The sequence below is a fragment of the Hemitrygon akajei genome, chromosome 29 (assembly GCF_048418815.1).
Source record: "Hemitrygon akajei chromosome 29, sHemAka1.3, whole genome shotgun sequence".
Taxonomy (NCBI): domain Eukaryota; kingdom Metazoa; phylum Chordata; class Chondrichthyes; order Myliobatiformes; family Dasyatidae; genus Hemitrygon; species Hemitrygon akajei.
Window position 1 is genome coordinate 13854439 of NC_133152.1, and position 19481 is coordinate 13873919.

At 40.0% G+C, this 19481-nt stretch overlaps 1 protein-coding gene across 1 annotated transcript in view; it reads right to left on the bottom strand.

The window, feature by feature from the left end:
• Nucleotides 1-19481, bottom strand: part of nphp4 (nephronophthisis 4) — a 381887-nt gene that overhangs the window by 117499 nt on the left and 244907 nt on the right. The window contains exon 13 of the mRNA XM_073031685.1: nt 15311-15447. Coding sequence (XP_072887786.1) covers nt 15311-15447 — 137 coding nt within the window. The remainder of the gene's footprint in view (nt 1-15310; nt 15448-19481) is intronic.

Sequence of the window (19481 nt, forward strand, 5' to 3'; positions counted from 1 at the left end):
AAGAGAAACAGTGTAACAGGTCTGAGACCACTTGTCATCACTGGGAAAGAGAGAAAGGAAGTTAATTGTCTGTAGCAGAGAGGATAAGATGAAGGATTGATACAGGGTGAAACCAAAAGATTTAGTGGTCCAAATGAGTCAGTCTTCTCCTTTAGAAGGACCCACAACTCTTCTGTAACATCCCTGACCAAAGCATTTTTAAGCCAAATACCGCCCTGGAGTTAGATGTATGGCAAAATGTGTCCTGTCTACTTCCCACACTACGAAGTCACCTAACATTACTGCCTTTGATTGTTTGCTTCTCTCACTTGTGCAGTTAAAAACCCCATGATCTATATTCTGCCTGGATTCCAATAGATACATTCATCCCTGCAATATACTTTACAATAAATTAGAACAGTAGGCAGAGACTGTATTGGAGATCTGTCTTAAGGTTACTGCTATGGTTGAGGAGAGCAGGGATCACAATTACCTGGTATACCACACCTTGTGCAAGGATTAAATCACAGATCTTCAAACAACCTTCTCTTTAATCAAATAAGGGCTGTTCTGACACATTGAAACCAATAAATCTCCCTAAAGCTTCCCAACTTCTCCACCGTAACCTTATAGTTGAAATTTCTTACCCCTGGAAGCATTTCAGTAAATCTATTCAGCTGATTCTCTAGGATCTTATCTTACTTCCAAAGTGTGACAACTAAATTTGGACAGAATACTCCAGCAGACCAAAAAAGGTTCAACATTAATTTTAAACACAACAAAGTCTGCTGGAAAGCCAAAGCTGAAGCAACTCAGCAGGTCAGGCAGCATCTATGGAAATAAATAAACAGCTGAAATTTTGGCCCAAGATCCCTCTTCAGGACTGAAGAGGGGAAAGATCACAGAATGAAAAGGTGGGGTGCGGAGGGGAAGGAGACTAGCTGGAAGATGATAGGTGAAGCCAGATGGGTGGAGAACGTAAAGAGCAGGAAAGGAAGGAGTCTGATACAAGAGGAGAGTGAGCAATAGGAGAAAAGTACGGAGGAGAGGAACCAGGGAAAAGTGATAGTCAAGTGAAAACAGGTAAAAGGTCAGAGTAGGGAACAGAAGGGCGGGGGGGGGGGGGGGGGGGGGTTGGAAGAAAAAACCTTTTTACCAGAAGGAGAAATCGACATTCACTCCATCAGGTTGGCCAGACGGAATATAAGGTGTTGCTTCTCCACTCTAAGGGTGGCCTCATCCTGGCACAAGAGGAGGCCATGGACTGTGTGGAAATATATCTGCAACCTTGAATTATTTATGAATTTGAAATTTTTGTAAAATGTAATGTAACAAAATGGGGTCTGTGAAATCCTAACGTGCTTTGCTGGTTTGGGTAAGAAACTTACAGGTGTGTTTGTGTTATATGGAACAAACTATTTTCTTTAATGACAAGCAATTTGTTTTATGGCCAAAGAGGATGTCTGGCCATAAAACAGGGAAAAACTGCTTGGAGCTTCGAAAGATCTAATAACATAAGGATGAAGATAACAGAAGAAGGAAATATTATGGAATAGAGCAACCTAATCACTGTTCTTGTAAAAAAAAAGGTATAAAAGTACTTCGGTTGAAACATAAGATCAGAGCTATATTTCGAGATGAAATCTGGCTGGAAGTATATATCCGCTTGCAAGTAAAATAGTAAGTGTATTAATCATATGATTCACTCTGAATTTGTTGTAGTTTGTTTCTTTATACCGGAAGATCTAGCTGAATGGTACACAACAAAATCTGAAGGTCCAGCCAAGATCGCTTGTCTAGGTGCGACAGCGACAGGATATTCCAAGGACAGAACTGCCTGGGGAAACTCCTCGAGAGTAGCGACCAACGAAGGAAAAGTAAGTTTGTTACCCTTGGATCAGTCTCTCTTGTCATGATTCTGATGCATTTGGCATGACGACAGAAACTTCAAGTAAGGAAAGAGGTCGACCAAGCATCTGGGACACTTGAAATAAATGTGCACAAACATATTGGATAGTTTTTTTGTACTGAGGACACTTATACAGGTCGACCTAGCATCAAGGACATGTAAAATTTTTCTGAGGTAGTATGAGAAAGGAAATTAGTAAACTATTGAAAAACAAAAGGTTGTCAAGGACACCAGGCACTGGAACTAAATGCTGAAATTTATTAAACCCTACAGAATGCTGTAGTGAAAACTGGAAAGTTGTTAGAATATTGGTAAATGTAAATAGAACAAAATAATGATAAAGTAAAAAATGGATAATGGTGCGTCTTTCACTGATCCAGAAAGAGAAATCAGCACACAAACAAAAAGCAACACTGGAAATAATACTAAGTGTTTAAAGCAGATACAAAAGCTGCAGAGCCAATTTGCTGCACAGAGATGTATTTTGGAGCTGAAAGAATGGTAAAGGAAGAATATGGAAATACAGATTGGAATGATTTAGCAGATAAGGTGACCAGATATGGTTATAATGAGGATCCTCCACCTCCCCCCACAAGTTACTATCAGAGAGGAAGCAGCCAGGGCAGGAAATTAAAACAAAAATATAACATAGTCTCCCCTGTTCAAGGTACAGCAGCTGAGGGATATTGTTGTGGATATTGGGACATTTGTGCCTGAGGATGACTCTAGCGAGTTGTTCCAAGTAATTAGTTACCAGCAAAACAGTCTTGATGAAAAGCGAGGATTTGCATCTGAACATACAGTCTCCTTTGCCAGAAAGTACAGCGACATACTAGGGTAATAAATGAAGATTTAAAGAATATGATACTGAATGTTATGGGTAATAACAACAGGAACCCAAATATATGAGTTATGTAAAGTTACCAGAGGAAAGGAGAACATCCCGCTGCATTTGCATCCCATTTGTGGATGGTGTTACAAGGGGTACAAGGATCAATATTAGATCAAGATCATTTAGAGCCAGAACCCACAAATAGATGATTAAGAACATTAGTATCCCATAGAACCAACAAACTTCAAAAGATGTTGGGACTGTTTGATCCCAGTGATCCTACATATACTGAAACATGGATACTTAGGAAAAGCTGTGCCAAGCTGTATGGGTCCTAATGCCCTCTCCTTGGACAACATCGGTGGCGTGGAGAGGGGAGACTTGCAGCTTGAGCAACTGCCAGTCTTCCATAAAAAAAAACTTGCCCAGGCTTGTGCCCTGGAAACTTTCCAAGGTGCAAATCCATGGTCTATCGTGACTAACGGAGGCCTACACTTAGGAAAATTATTAGAGAATGAGAGAAGGAGCTAGATTTTAACTTCATGAATACTCCGGAGGCAGCTAAAGTGTTTTCCCTTTGGTAAAATACACGGGATATCAAGTGGGGAAATGTAGGTCAGGGGAGAAGCCAGCAGAGAGATTATAGAAGGGAAGTAACACAGCGCTGAAGTGCACCTTCACCTAATCAGGGAAGTTGTTTCGGGCTCAAATCTGCCGTTTCAGCTGTGGTAATGTGGGACATTATGCCAAAACTGTAGAGCAAATGGTTAATATAATTTAAACCCTAACAAAATTAGAGATTGGAGTTACAGAAGGGTCAGAGTATGTTGGAATTTTGGTTAATAATGGGATTTTGTGCTTTAAACTTGTTGAATGTTTTTTACTTGTGCATGATGAATAACTTCCAACATTTCCTTGTTTTGGAGCCTTAGAGTAACATATTTCCTATTATGGTAACGATTTAACCCTAAGGACAAGAGATTTTCTGAAATGGTTTAAAGTGTGAATGGTTTTGCATGTGGTCGCAACTGTGCCTTTAAGAGGTTGCATCAATGTGTTAACATGTGCCACCCCGCCCGGCAGATTTTTCTCTCTTTGTTGGTCCTTTGTAAAAAATGTGTGAAAGCCTTTCATGATGGGTAATTTAGATTCTGAAGTTACTTCAAGGAAGAATAGTACAAGCATGTTTTTTGTTTAGTCTTGTCTGTTTCTTTTTGGGGTTGTGTTTCTTTTTTTCATTGAACTGATTTTAGAAAAACTTAGATTCCATACTCACCATATGTATCTGAGTTGAGGTAGAAATTTGCGCACCTGTGTTCAGGATATTAGATGCCCACATTTCTGAGGGAAATGGGAATTTGGGGAAATTGTTCATTGGAAGATAATTAAACTGGAAATATGAAATTAACAAATTTGGAAATATTCAAATATTCTGAGAGCAATTCTAAAAGTTGCTTTACTAATAAGACTGCTTTCTTTTATAGAATATAAAATATGTTGTCCGGGGCTTTTGACATATTTATTTTGAGTTTGAGATTACTTGGGAATTAGTTTTGATGCAATCAGTGTTTTGTCATGTAAATTGCAAATGGAAGAAGGAAAGGAGTTTCCCCAAGGGGCTCTATTACAGTATATGTATGACTTCCTGTCAGTCTCCCCAAGCAAGGAAGCCTGTGAGCAGGACTCCCTCTACATTTAACACAAAAAATCACAGTTTGAACAACCAGAAGTTACTTTATCAGGGATGTACCTTATCCTAGGATACAAGGTCATTGATTAAGGTTCAGATTGAAGCAATAGTTAAAGTCATGCAACCCTAAGATATGCAGCACTGGGTTTTAGGTTATGACGCTATTGTTAGGCCTCTTCAGAAAATACCTCTTCCCAGCCAATCAGATCCGTAATAATGCAAAAACTGAAGAAGCATTTGAACATATGAAGCAATGATATCTGCCTCAGCTTTGGGCCTCCCAAACCATAAGAAGTGGATTCACCTTCTGTTCAGCATGAATGGTTTGTTCAGATCGTTTGACTCAGAATTACCATAAGACCATAAGATATAGGAGCAGAAGTAGGCCATTCAGCCCTTCAAGTCTGCTCTGCCATTCAATCATGGGCTAATCCAATCCTTCCAGTCATCCCCACTCCCCTGCCTTCTCCCCACACCCGTTGATGCCCTGGCTAATCAGGAATCTATCTATCTCTGCCTTAAATGCACCCAATGACTTGACTTCCGCAGCCATTCGTGGCAACAAATTCCACAGATTTACCACCCTCTAACTAAAGTAATTTCTCTGCATCTCTGTTCTAAATCGACGTCCTTCAATCCTGAAGTCGTGGCCTTTTGTCCTGACTCCCTACCATGGGAAATAACTTTGCCATATCTAATCTGTTCAGGCCTTTTAACATTCGGAATGTTTCTATGACATCCCCCCTCATTCTCCTGAACTCCAGGGAATACAGCCCAAGAGCAGCCAGACATTCCTCATACCCTCTCATTCCTGGAAACATTCTTGTGAATCTTCTCTGAACCCTGTCCAATGTCAGTATACCCTTTCTAAAATTAAAGTGCCCAAAACTGTACACAATACTCTGTGTGGTCTCATGGGCACCTTATAGAGCCTCAACATCACATCCCTGCTCTTATATTCTATAACTCTAGAAATGAATGCCAACATTGCATTCGCCTTCTTCACCACTGACTCAACCTGGAGGTTAACCTTCAGGGTATCCTGCACAAGGACTCCCAAGTTCCTTTGCATCTCTACATTTTGAATTCTCTCCCCATCTAAATAATAGTCTGCCCGTTTATTTCTTCCACCAAAGTGCATGGCCATACACTTTCCAACACTGTATTTCATTTGCCCATTCCCCTAGACTATCTAAGTCTCTCTGCAGGCTCTCTGTTTCCTGAGTACTACCCGTACTCTATCTCCGTAATCTCATCCCTAAGAATCGATTCCAACAACTTCCCAACCACTGATGTCAGGCTAACAGGTCTATAGTTTCCTTTCTGCTGCCTCCCACCATTCCTAAATAGCAAGGTAACATTTGCAATTTTCCAATCATCCGGTACAATGCCAGAATCTATCAGTTCCTGAAAGATCATTGTTAATGCCTCTACAATCTCCCCAGCTACTTCCTTCAGAACCCAAGGGTGCATTCCGTCAGGAGATTTATCCACCCTCAGGCTATTAATCCTCCTGAGCACCTTCTCAGTTGTAATTTTCACTTCCCTGATACTCTTGAATGTCCAGCATACTGCAGATGTCTTCCACTGTGAAGACTGATGCAAAATACACATTCAGTTCCTCTGCCATCTGTGTCTCTCATTACAATATCTCCAGTGTCATTTTCTATTGGTCCTATATGTACCTTCAACTCTCTTTTACCCTATATATACTTTTAAAAGCTTTTAGTATCTTCTTTGATATTAGTTGACAGCTTCCTTTCATAATTCATCTTTTCCTTCCTAATGACCTTCTTAGTTTCCTTCTGAAAGTTTTTAAAAGCTTCCCAATCCTCTATCTTCCCACTAGCTTTGGATTCCTTGTATGCCCTCTCTTTTGCTTTTACTTTGGCTCTACCTTCACTTGTCAGCCACAGTAGTGTCCTTCTTTTATACAGAAAGACAAAGGCCAATTGTTTTCTTCAGTGCTCAGACCCAATAACACCTTACCCCTACTAGGCAAACTAAGTAGGAAATTGAGCCCGGATGGTAGAATTACTTGCTGTTATGGGTCCTAATGCCCTCCCCTTGGACAACATTGGTGGCATGGAGAGGGGAGATTTGCACTCTCCACTTCTCCACTCCCCCCCACAAAGAGGCAGAAAACAATCCATACTGCTATGAAACTGTTATACTAAAGGTAATAAAATCTCCTGTAGACCTTACAGATACTCATATTGTTAATGCCGAATTAATTTTCTTTCTTGACAGTTCAGCATTAATGTAACAATATGGGAAAAGCTGGGTTGTCAGCAACACCACAGTATGTGGCTTCACCCTGATTCACATTGTGGCCCCCAGTAAACTGGTACTGTGGATTGCCCCATGTGTTCACAAGTTCACACATGGGAGCAAGAGGGGAATGATTGATCAAATAAATCAAACTTGGTATGCTCCTGGAGTATCTCAATTTGCAGAACAAATCTGCAGACAATGTATGGGATGTGAAATGTATTTTACAAAATCAGGAAAACTGGTATAAGTAACAGGCTCATACCCTGCTGTCAGTTGGCTTTTTGTACATTTATGGATAGACTTTATTGAATTGTCTTAATGTAAAGGATGTAAGTTTTCTTTAGTGATTATTGATATGTTCTCAAGATGGTTTTAAGTATTTCTTTGTAGAAAGAATGATGCAGTTACAGCAGTGAAATGTTTGTTAAAGGAAATAATCCCACGATTTGGGATTTCCTGGAAACCATCTCGTGACAACAGTATCCATTTCACAAGTAAAGTTATTAAAGAAGTAGGCAAAGCCTTGCAGGTGGACTAACATTTCCATTGCAGTTACCATCCTCAGTCAGCGGGTCGACTGGAAAGGATGAACGGAACAATTAAGTATAAGCTTAGCAAAATGTGTGAGGAAACTGGACTGAAGTGGGAACAGATGCTGCCTTTGCTTCTGGTGACTATTTGAGCCAGCCCTTATAGAATCATTCATTTGTCCCTAATGAACTCATAATGAGACAGCCCTTGCGCATGCCATCACATATGCCACTGGGAGTTAAGCAGATGGATGTACATAACCTGTACGAGAGTACTCTAAACGATTGTTTTGTCCTTAAAAAAAAAGCATTAGCAAATACCATCAACAAATGAAGGAAGCTCAGCAACTGTTAGCAGACACTAAGTACCATGACATTGACCCAGAGATTATGTGGTGGTGTTGACATTTAAAAGAAAGAATTGTTTGGAACCTCAATTTGAAGGATCATTTCAGGTATGCTGGTTTCTAATACAGACATTAAGGTAAGAGAATAACCGTCATGGATTCATGCTTCTCACTGTAAAAAGGTGCCTAACGAGGTGGAAAAAAATATAAAATCACTGAGAGTCCAAATGACAGCAGTTGGATTAGCCCTTGTCTTTTCTCTGACAGATGCAATTGCCACAAACAATTTCTTACGATTGACTTGCAAATATGCCATCAGGAACAATGCCCTAAACTGCCGGATTTGTATGGATGTCCAGGCACATGGAAGTGGGTGTACTTTTGTTACCTGTGCCCTTTAATAGAACAGAGTTGAACTGTGACATTAGGTCCAAGCTCTCTGCCCTGGATATGTTGGTACAACAATGCTGGGACTCAGAAACATAAACCCCTTCCTCCACTTTTTGGCACAGCCAGAATGACCCTGGGGGAAGATGGGGATATAAATTTGGAAACAACAAGTGCTATAGAGGATGCTATATACCTCTGTAAGACAATGCTAACCCCAGAGTACATGAACTTAGTGTTATCCCTGGAGAAGGTAACACTTGCCTATGGAACTGATAAGGCACAGTAACTGATTAACGTGACATCAGCATTTGGAAAAGTTAGCAAATGAAACTGTGTATGCTTTTCATCAAACCCAACAAGCAATATCTAAATTTTTGGCAGAATTAGTGGCAGTCTGGAACAGCAGCATTGCAAAACCAAATAGCTTTGGACTTTGTTTTGTCCAAGAGAGGAGGCATGTATGTCCTGATTGGACAAGAATGTTGTACTTACATGCCAGATGAATTGGAGGACATAACTCACTTTGCAGATCCTATCTGAGAGGCCATCGAAAAGATTAAGAAAGTGGGAGACCAGTTTCACAATTATAACACTCCAGTTAGAGGATGGTGGGCAATATATCTTACATTATGATATAACCATTGGTATTATAATAATAATAGCCATTATTCTTTAGTGATTTATGTGAAGTATAGGACTAAGAAGGAGAGTAAATTGAAAATGGATACCTGTTAATCCAGATTAGGAAAAGGGGATTTTGTTTAACTAAAGATCTGAGACTGTATCATTATTTGAATATTCAAAATTATTTCTGATTACTGCACTCATACAATTGGGTTTTGATGATTATGGTATTGTCATGAAATGACAACAAGGAGGGAATGTGGAAATCTATCTGTAACCCTGAATTATTTATGAATTGGTAACTTTTGAGGATGTAACTATGAAAATGGACAAGGGAGAGCCAGTGGATGTAGTGTACCTGACCTTTCAGAAAGGTCCCACATAGGAGATTAGTGGGCAAAATTAGAGCACATGGTATTGGGGTAGGGTACTAACATGGATAGAAAATTGGTTGGCAGTCAGGAAACAAAGAGTAGGGATTAACGGGTCCTTTTCAGAATGGCAGGCAGTGACTAGTGGGGTACCACAAGGCTTGGTGCTGGGACCGCAGCTATTTACAATAAACATTAATGATTTAGATGAAGGGATTAAAAGTAACATTAGTAAATTTGCAGATGACACAAAGCTGGGTGGCAGGGTGAAATATGAGCAGGATGTTAGGAAAAAGGGGAAGTACAACAAGATCTAGGTGTCCTTGTTCATCAGTCACTGAAAGTAAGCATGCAGGTACAGCAGGCAGTAAAGAAAGCTAATGGCATGTTGGCCTTCATAACAAGGGGAGTTGAGTATAGGAGCAAAGACATCCTTCTGCAGTTGTACAGGGCCCTGGTGAGACCACACCTGGAGTATTGTGTTCAGTTTTGGTCTCCAAATTTGAGGAAGGACATTTCTTGCTATTGAGGGAGTGCAGCGTAGGTTCACGAAGTTGATTCCCGGGATGGCGGGACTGTCATATGTTGAAAGATTGGAGCAACTGGGCTTGTATACACTGGAATTTAGAAGTATCAGAGGGGATCTGATTGAAACATATAAGATTATTAAGGGATTGGAAATGCTAGAGACAGAAAACATGTTCCCAATGTTGGGGGAGTCCAGAACCAGAGGCCAGAGTTTAAGAATAAGGGGTAGGCCATTTAGAACAGAGTTGAGGAAAAACTTTTTCACCCAGAGAGTTGTGGATCTATGGAATGCTCTGCCTCAGAAGGCAGTGGAGGCTAATTCTCTGGATGCTTTCAAGAAAGAGTTAGATAGAGCTCTTAAAGATAGCGGAGTCAAGGGATATGGGGAGAAGACAGGAACTGGTTACTGATGGTGGATGATCAACCATGATCACATTGAATGACGGTGCTGGCTCAAAGGGCCAATTGGCCTACTCCTGCACCTATTGTCTATTGTCTATTGTAAAATGTAATGAAATGGTATCTATGAAATCCTGAAGTGCTTTTCTGGTTTGGGTAAGAAAACTTACAAGTGGGTTTGTGTTATATAGGAACAAATTATTTTCTTTGATGATAGGCAATTTGTCTTATGGCCAGAGGAATTGTTTTGATAACAAGGATCAACAGGATGGAGCTTCCAAAGATTAAATGTGAGAACGAGATAAGAATGAAGATACAGAGGAATGGAATGGAACAACCTAATCACTGTTCTTTGTAAAACAGTATAAAAGTACTTTGGTTGAAACAGAAGATCAGAGCTATATTTCGAGACAAATCTTGGCAGGAAGTATATCTCCGCTTGCAAGTAAAATAATAAATGCATTAATCATGTGATCCACTCTGAATTTGTTGTAGTTTGTTTCTTTATACTGGAAGTATACCTAGCTGAACAGTATACAACAACCAACATATCAGAACGGGAATGGGGAACGGAATTAAAATGTTTGGCCACCAGGAAGTTCCACTTTTTGCAGATGGTGCAGAGGCACTCAACGAAGCAGTCTCCCAATTTACAACGGGTCTTACCAATGTAGAGGAGGCTGCATCATGATCACCAGACGCAATAGACGACCCCAGCAGATTCACAGGTAAAGCGTTGCCTCACCTGGAGGGACCATTTGAGGCCCTGAATGAAGGCGAAGGAGGAGGTGAATGGGCAGGTGTAGCACTTAGGCTGCTTACAGGGATAAGTGCCGGGAGGGACCTGCTGAGGGAGCGATTCTTGCAGAAAGCTGGGGGGGTGGGGGGAGCAGTTGGGGATGTGGAGGAAGGTAAAGACATGTTTAGTAGTAGGATCACTTTAGAGATGGCAGAAGTTATACAGGATGATGTGCTGGATGTGAAGGCTCATGGGCTGGTAGGTAAGGACAAGAGGAACTCTATCACTGTTAAGAAAGCAGGAAGATGGGGTGAGCGTGAATGTTAGGGAACTGGAGGAGATGCGGGTAAGGGCAGCATCAATAGTAGAAGAAGGGAAACATCATTATTTGAAGAACAAAGACACCTCTGTTGTCCTGGAAAGGAAAGCTGAGTCCTGAGATCAGATGAAACAGAGCCAAAGGAACTGATTAAAGGAAATAGCATTTTTACAGGACACAGGGTAGAAAGAGGTATGATCAAGATACGTGTGGGTATCTCGGGTTTATAAAAGATGTTGGTTGACTGTGTCTCCAGAAATGGAAACGGAGATTGAGAAAGGGGAGGGAGGTGTCAGAAATGGATCATGTGAATTTAAGGACAATGTATAAATTTGATGCAAATGACAAGCTCAGCATGAGTGCATAAAGCAGCATAAATTTGCTGGTCTTGTACTTTATACTTCTACCTGAGAATCCCGGTATCCTAAATGCTTTATGAATCAGCAAATTCATACCACTTTAAAGGGTTTATGTCCAGAATCCCACGGCTATATTCCAGAACTTCTGTGCTGGCGCACCCTTCAGAACAGTCTTCTTCTTATATTATTATTTTCTACTTTTCTCTCGTCCAAAGTGCATTAGCTAATACACTAAGTTTTATTTGCCAATGCCACTCCGCAGGCTATTATTATGATTCCACTGTTTATCTGTGTCTTCTGCAATTCAGGTTTATGCCACATATGAGTCAAGAACATTATTCTTTCTATTAATTATCTACTTCATGGTTTAATATGTATTTTTATCCTTTCCATGTGTGAACACTAAGCCTAAATAAAATTAAGTAAACATGTGGTGCAGCAAAAATTAGTTTTACTTTTACAAAGTGCATAGCATAAACCTAATAAGGGCAAAGAAGTACTTGCCTTTCATGAGATAACAACCGCTACCATCTTGCATATAGTACAGAAGCTGAAACCTTTGACTTAAAAGTGAACATACTAACAATTAAGAGGCTACAAACTAAAAATCAGACTGGGAAATTAATTTCTGATACAATGTGTTATTTCATATTTATTTCACAGCTAATGAGCTGCATAGAGTTACCATAGAGTTAGCCTTAATCTTTTTTTATCTGTCTCAGTCCTTAAATTGGCTAAAAATCTGTTTTGTTTTCCATTCTTGGGCCTGGGCCCCACCATACCAATCCAGCCTGATGTTTCAATCTGGCCAGGAAGCCACTCTAACAGTGACTGCTGCGGCCATACCTGCACTCTTGAGAGACCAGCTCACCAAATCCTTCAGGATACCGCAATACGCCAGGTTGTACAGACAGTTCGAAAGCACAACTCCCAAAGGGGAATTACAGGCTGCAAATTGCAGTGATCATGGTCCAGTAAAAGTACGTTTAATATAACAGTTAGTAGCTTTGTTTGCTGCCTGCTAAATGTCACCGTGACTTGCCAGTGCAATCTTGGTAAGAAGTACATTCACGACTGGTCAGTTACTTTAATTCTAAAGTTTTATTGGCCTTTAACAAGTAGATTCTATTGGCAATTAACACCTGTATTATCATGCTGTATTTGTTGATTGATTGTGCAAATAAGAAATGTGAACATCCATAAGATTACCAAATAGTATCCAACTAGTCAATTTTTGTTGGAACATGTCACTACTTTATTCAAACTTTAGAACAGTTTGGTGACAGGGGCCATGATGTTCTTCCAAAAGTGTGACTGAGAAACAAGCACAAGTTTTCAGAGTGCAGTTAATTAATGATAACAACCCTGCTTCAGATTCTACCACTTGCACACTAGGTTTTGTTTACAATCTGCCTATCTTTGGTGTGTGGGAGGAAATTGGACCTCCTAGGAGAAATCCACACTGTCACAGGAAGAAGATGCACACAGATTCCACACAGACAGCATCGGAGGTCATCCTCCTCCTTGGATCCATATTCAACCGGTATGTGCACTGTCTGATATACCTACGCAGTTGATTCTCAATGCTAAGCACTGAGATTTTTCACATTGTAATTATAATGAAAAGAACTTTTTAAGAGATACTGATATTGCAGTATTCCTATGTGAGCCTCAAAAGATACGAGATCTATAAAATTCTGGAACGAGGTTATTAAATAATTGATGTAGCTACTACAAACACAAATGATTTCCCCAATGTGTTGTTTGTACAGAAAGTGCACAACACAACAATTAAAGATATTGATTGGCTAAAACAAAAACAGAAAATGCCAGAAAAACTCAGCCACATCTGTGGAAGGAAAGGATCAGAGAACCTTTGCCAAAACAGAAGGAGAGATGAAGGAAACTTGCAAAGCTGTAGGGAGGGTGGGGGACAAGTAATGTCTCTCACAGGGTGAAACTGGGATGACCATGAGGATAAGCTGCAAACAAGAGTGAATGTGAGCAGTTAGAAAGCCTGAAATGTAGAACAGGACATGTTCAACAGGTCAGGATTGGCATGCCCTCAGATCGATGAAGACAAGAAGCTGAACTAATATCACAGAATGATGACTGATACAGATAGAAAAATCATGTTATAGAATTCAGTATTGAGTCTGAAAGCCTGCAACATGCCCAGGCTGAAGACTCTTCAAGCTTGTTTGGGCCCTGGGCCCATTGTGACAGTACAGAAAACCACAGACCAACAGGTGACAGTGGGAGCGGGATGTGGTATGGAACACTCAGCATCGCTCCTGCTGACTGAGTACAAGTGGTTTCCAAAGCAACTACCCAACCAACATTATAAAGGAGACTATGAAATGCAATGCACTGGAGTGGAAGTAGTGCAAATGAATCACTGTTTCAGTTGATGAGACCAAGTCCCTGGATGGTGGACAGGGAAGAAGTGAAAAGACAAGTACTGCATTGCCTGAAGTTGCAGAGCTAAGAGCCATAAGTGTGTGTGGGGTGCATGGGCTGTGGTGGTGTGGTTAGTAGAAACAAAAGAGTGGACCATGGAGTAATGAAAGAAAGGGTCTCTATGAAAATCTGATAGGGGAGGAGAGGGGATGATACATCTGCTGGTGAAATCTCTTTGAAGTAGGTGAAAATTGTGAGGTCCAGAGGAGGTTCACAAGGATGATTCCAGGAATGAAAGGTTTATCAGATGAGGAACGTTTGATGGCTCTGGGTCTGTACTCACTGGAATTCAGAAGGATGAGGGGGGATCTCATTGAAACCTTTAGAGAATGTTGAAAGGCCTAGACACAATAGACATGGAAAGGATCTTTCCCTTGGTGGGAAAGTCTAGGACAAGAAGGCACAGGCTCAGGACAGAGGAGCGTTCTTTCAAAACAGAGATGCAGAGAAATCTCTTTAGCCAAAGGGTGGAGAATTTGTGGAATTTGTTGCTACATGTAGCTGTGGAGGCCAGATCGTTGGGTGTATTTAAGGCAGAGATTGATAGGTTCCTGATTGGACATGGCATCAAAGATTACGGGGAGAAGGCCGGGAACTGGGGTTGAGGAGGAGAAAAAAGGATCAGCCATGATTGAATGGCAGAGCAGATTCGATAAGCCAAATGGCCTAATTCTGCTCCTATGTCTTATGGTCTATGGTCTAAAATTGTGGAGAATAATCTGTTGAATAAGGAGGCAGGTGGGATGGAAGATGAGAACCAGGGGATCTCTATCCTTGTTCAATCCCAGAGGAGAAGAGGTGGGAGCAGAAGATTGGAAATCAATGAGATGTAGTTTTGGACATCAATAGCAGCAGAGGTGGGAAGCCACGGTTCAGAAATTAAGGAAATGTTTCAGATGCCCCTGTAAGGTAATTCACATGGCCATAGCCAATATAATGGAAACTGAGGCAGTGAGAAAATGTAATAAAGTCCTTACAGGTGACAGGACGTAACAAAGTAGACGAGAGAATCACGTGTCAGTAGGTTTGTAATGGATGATAATTGACAGCTAGCCTAACTCCATAAAAATGAAACAATCAAATCTATTAGTTCCTTTGTATCAACACACACAAAATGCAGGAGGAACTCAGCAGGCGAGGCAGCATCTATGGAAAAAAGTACAGTCGACGTTTCAGGCTGAAACCCTGCTAAAGGGTTTCGGCCCAAAACATTTTCTATAGTTTTTTTCCATAGATGCTGCCTAGCCTGTTGAGTTCCTCCAGCATTTTGTGCGTGTTGCTCAGATTTCCAGCACCTGCAGATTTTCTCGTTTGTGATTTGAGTTCTTTTGTATCCCTCAATTCCCTTAAAAATATCAGCTCAAGCTCCTTAGTAACAACAGGAACTGATTTTGAACAAATTCTTTGATTGAAAGCCTGAAACAAAAAACTGTTACACATCTTCATTGCCAAAGCATTGTATCAATAGCCAACCTTCTAGTTTATAATTTCAGGTTTGATGTTTTGGGAGTTATAATCTCAAACTAATCAGATCAGTTTCAAAATGCACTAAATCCTTACCCTCCAATCTCTGTTCCCATGGCCATGATTGGTGGTTGGGTTGATGTAATACGCAATTCTCGCAATGGTTCAACCAAATGGGAATTTGAACCTGCATTTGAGTCCATATAAATGACGCTGCCTTGTTGGAGAGCTTCCTAGAAGTACATGAAAACCAAATTCAATTATACATTGCATTTAACTTTCAAAAGAATGCTATATAAACAATGACCCAAATTTTGCAGTATTTTGTTGCCTAGGCTACAAACATTATACAATTTGATTTATGACATTGACTAGATCTACAACATGCTTTATCCTCTGCTTTGCATATGCTAAACACCAATCTACATTGAAAAAAGACATGCATTTAGATATACGCAGCATAGTAAGCCATGGACGGTTTGTCAAGGAAAAAACTGGAGGTAGTGATGCAGAGTAGGTTTCCTCCTAAAAAAAAGTGATATCTCAGCATAATCTATTCTAAAATGACCTTTGCATATACTGAAGTTTGAAGATAGTGTGTGTATATATACACAAAATACACACTTAATTTACATCAGTATTCCACCTGTGCCCAATGAAGGTAAACATAAAATTGGCTTAAATATAGCATGGGTAACAGCAAAAAGCATTGAAAACTATTAATATTCATGAGCATAAAATAAGAGTCATTAACAAACTTAATCCATTAGTCAGATCACCAATGTTCATTCCATTTCTTAATTAGCTTTTGTTATTTTGCTGCAAAAGCAACAATAGGCCTATTAGCACTCACTAAAGTTAAATGCAATATGAAAAGCAACTTCCAATGGGTAAATCTGAAAATGGCACCGTCCTCCTTTGTAAACTGCACAAATAGACTACCAGATGGCTTCCCATTAATGCTGTCGGACCTGCTGAGTTCCTCCAACATTTTGAGTGTGTTGCTTTCGACTCCAACATCTGCAGACTTCTCCATGTTATTGTTTCCCATTCAAATGTTCAGAATGAGTTTATATTTCTGTTCTAATGTTGAAGATAAGGACTGAAATTTCGCATTACAGGGAGGCCATTATATTAGCAGTGAAACCTTACAGTGTGTTAGTTATATCCTATCATTCCAGCCTAAGTATGCTTTTGACATAATCATTAATCATATTTGCTACAGAAACCTCCTAAGTATTAAATATTATTAACAATTATGGAGTCATCATAATGTGCCATGTCATATGATGTGGGTGACCATGGTCTAAACACCATGATTGTTCTTGGCAAATTTTTCTATAGAAGTGGTTTGCCATTGCCTTCTTCAGGGTTCTGTGTTTACATACGGGTAACCCCAGCCATTATCAATACGTTTCACAGACTATCTGTCTGGCAATCTCTGCATCAGTGACTGCAGAGATATCTTGCTTTCTTACTTTATATTTTCTTGTTTATTTTGAGTTGGTCACAACTGGTCACATAACCAGGACTTGGGATATGCACCAGCTACTCATACAACCATCCACCACCGGCTCCCATCGCTTCATGTGACCATGATTGGGGGGCTAAGTAGGTGCTACACCTTGCCTAAGGATGACCTGCAGGCTAGCAGAGGGAAGGAGCAATTTACACCGCCTATGGGAGAGACTTATTTCCATCCCACCACCTAAAGAGAGAAGTACCAATCCCAAAAATTTTAAGTATCATCACAGTATTTAAAAAAAGAGTATTTCTATTTACTTAGTTTATCTTTCTAAACTAATCCAATCTTAATTAATCTCTATTTAATACGCATTTTATTTGATTTTGTCATTATTCTAACTTCTGTCAGACTCAGCACTCATTAATATCAATCCTTCTCTCTGGTAAGCTGAAGCAGAAAGATACTTATCCAACCGTTACTGATGACCCACTGACATCTAGGGTCACCACACTGACCCTGGTAACTATAGTGCATAAGCGTAATGTGTATTGTAGGTAAAATAATGGAAACAATAATAAAGAATGAGCTGGAAAAGCAGCTGATAAGAACAAGTATATTAGCAGAAAGCCAACACTGGGTCAGAAAGGGGAAATCATGTTTTACTAACACACAGGAGCTCTATGAAGAGACAACTAAAATTTATGTTAACAAAAGAGTGGCTGATATTATTTACTTGGATTTTCAGAGGCCTTTGGCAAGGTACCTACAGAGAAGTTAATAATCAAATTATAGGAGGAAGTAAATCAGGGCAAGGTATGCAAATAGGTGCAGAGTTGACTTAAAAACTGATAACAATGAACTAAGATGAGAGGATCAGTTTCACACCTAGAGTTGAGTTCCACAGGGATCAGTTTTGGGGCTGCTGCTGTTTTTAATTTACATTCATGATTTGGATAAGCATATAACAAATAAACTAGTAAAGCTTGCCGATGACACAAAATTAGGGGAACCAGCTGATAACATTCAGGCAGTAGAATCAACAGTTAGATCAAAACAAAACCCAATGTGGGCAGCTAAATGGCAGATGGCAGGTGAAATTTAATGTAAGTAAATATAAAGTATTACATTTAGGAAGTGGAAATACTAGCTATAAATATGCAGTGGGGGGCTGAGTTAGACTCATCTCTATCAACATCTAGACAATGCATAGAAGCAGTTAGGAAAGCTAATAGAATGTTGGGCTATATAATGCATTCAGTGGAGGTCATGTCGAGACGTTCTCATAAAGCTGTATAATGTGCTTGTGAGGCCGCACTTTGAGTACTATGTAATATTTTAGTCTCTCTATTGTGTGAGGAATGTAAAGGCACTGGAGAGAGGTAGAGAAGACTGACTAGACTCATTCCAGGTCTGCAGGGTTTGAGCAATGAAGAAAGATTGAAAGAATTAAATCTTTTTAGCTTAAGTATACGTAGAATGAGAGGAGACATGATAAAAGTGTTCAAAATCATTAGGGGTTTAAGTAAGATGGATGCTAGATGCTACTTCAAAATTTATCCATCATCAAGGACACAGGGCCATAGATGGAGACTGGTCCAAGGGAGATATCAGTCTAACATCAGGAAGCATTTCTTCACACAGTGAGTTGTGGACATGTGGAACAAACTACCTAATTGTGTAGTGGAGAGCAGTACCTTAGAAATTTATAAATATAAATGTGATATTTATTTCAGCACACTATGTAAATAGGAATTTGGCAAGCTTTGTTGGGCTGAATGGCCTGTTCGTGTCAAAAACTCTCCAATGTTCTTACTAATTTTTCTATTCATTATTAGTAAAAACTCAGCCCACCAATGGAATCACAACACTCAACACATTCAGGTGCAAATTACACAAACTTCTACAAAGTGTTTGTTCATTGCTTTTATTATTACTACCCAAGAGAGGAGATTATGCTCAAGAGCCTTATTGAAATCTATCCTTCTACTTCAAATATTCACTTAACAGAATGGCACTTCAACAAAATGACATTATTGTACTAATTCCATGGTACTCACCAATAACACTGATGGATATTTACAAAAATAGGTTACAGCCTTGGATCAGAAGAATAAACAAGAGCCTGCAATTTACAATTTGGAGATTGATTGAGTGATCTAGCACTTTGCTATTTCTGAAAAGATTCTGGGAAGCAATGAGCATGAACCTCAAGATGAAGAAACTACAAGACCAAGGTTTGACTCCATTTCGCCAATTAATGTTTCCATCATTCTCTGATTAAAACAATAAGGAAGATTGAAACATCGAGAAGAATGTAAGCACCGACTACCTGCCTTTTATTCGCTAATGGGATCGCTCTGCTGCCAGAAAAGGAGTCTGTGTAGCCTATTGCTGTGTCAAGAAGGTAGGCTTCTGCATTCGAGCAGTGTTTTTCTCTTTCAATGATGTTGGAGGATATTACCACGGTTCTGCATTTATGGATTTGGACTATGGATTTTTTCAGTCCATTTTTTATGGTCCTTACATTCTATGTTTTCACACATTCTTTCTCGTTGTTTTTCTTTTGTGTGGTGGGAAGGGGATTTGGGATTGATGTTCTTGAGTTTTGTGCAGAGCAAGCGGGGCTCCAGGGGACGTTAACGTTCTAAGTGTTTTTGTCAGTTTTTTGTGTGGGGAGAAGGAGATTTAGAGTCCGATGTTCTTGTTGCGTTTCGTGCAGGGGAGAGGGTTTTGGGGGCCAATGTTCTTGTTGCATTCTGTATGCAGGGAGGGGAATTTTGGGGGGGGGGGTTGATTATCGTG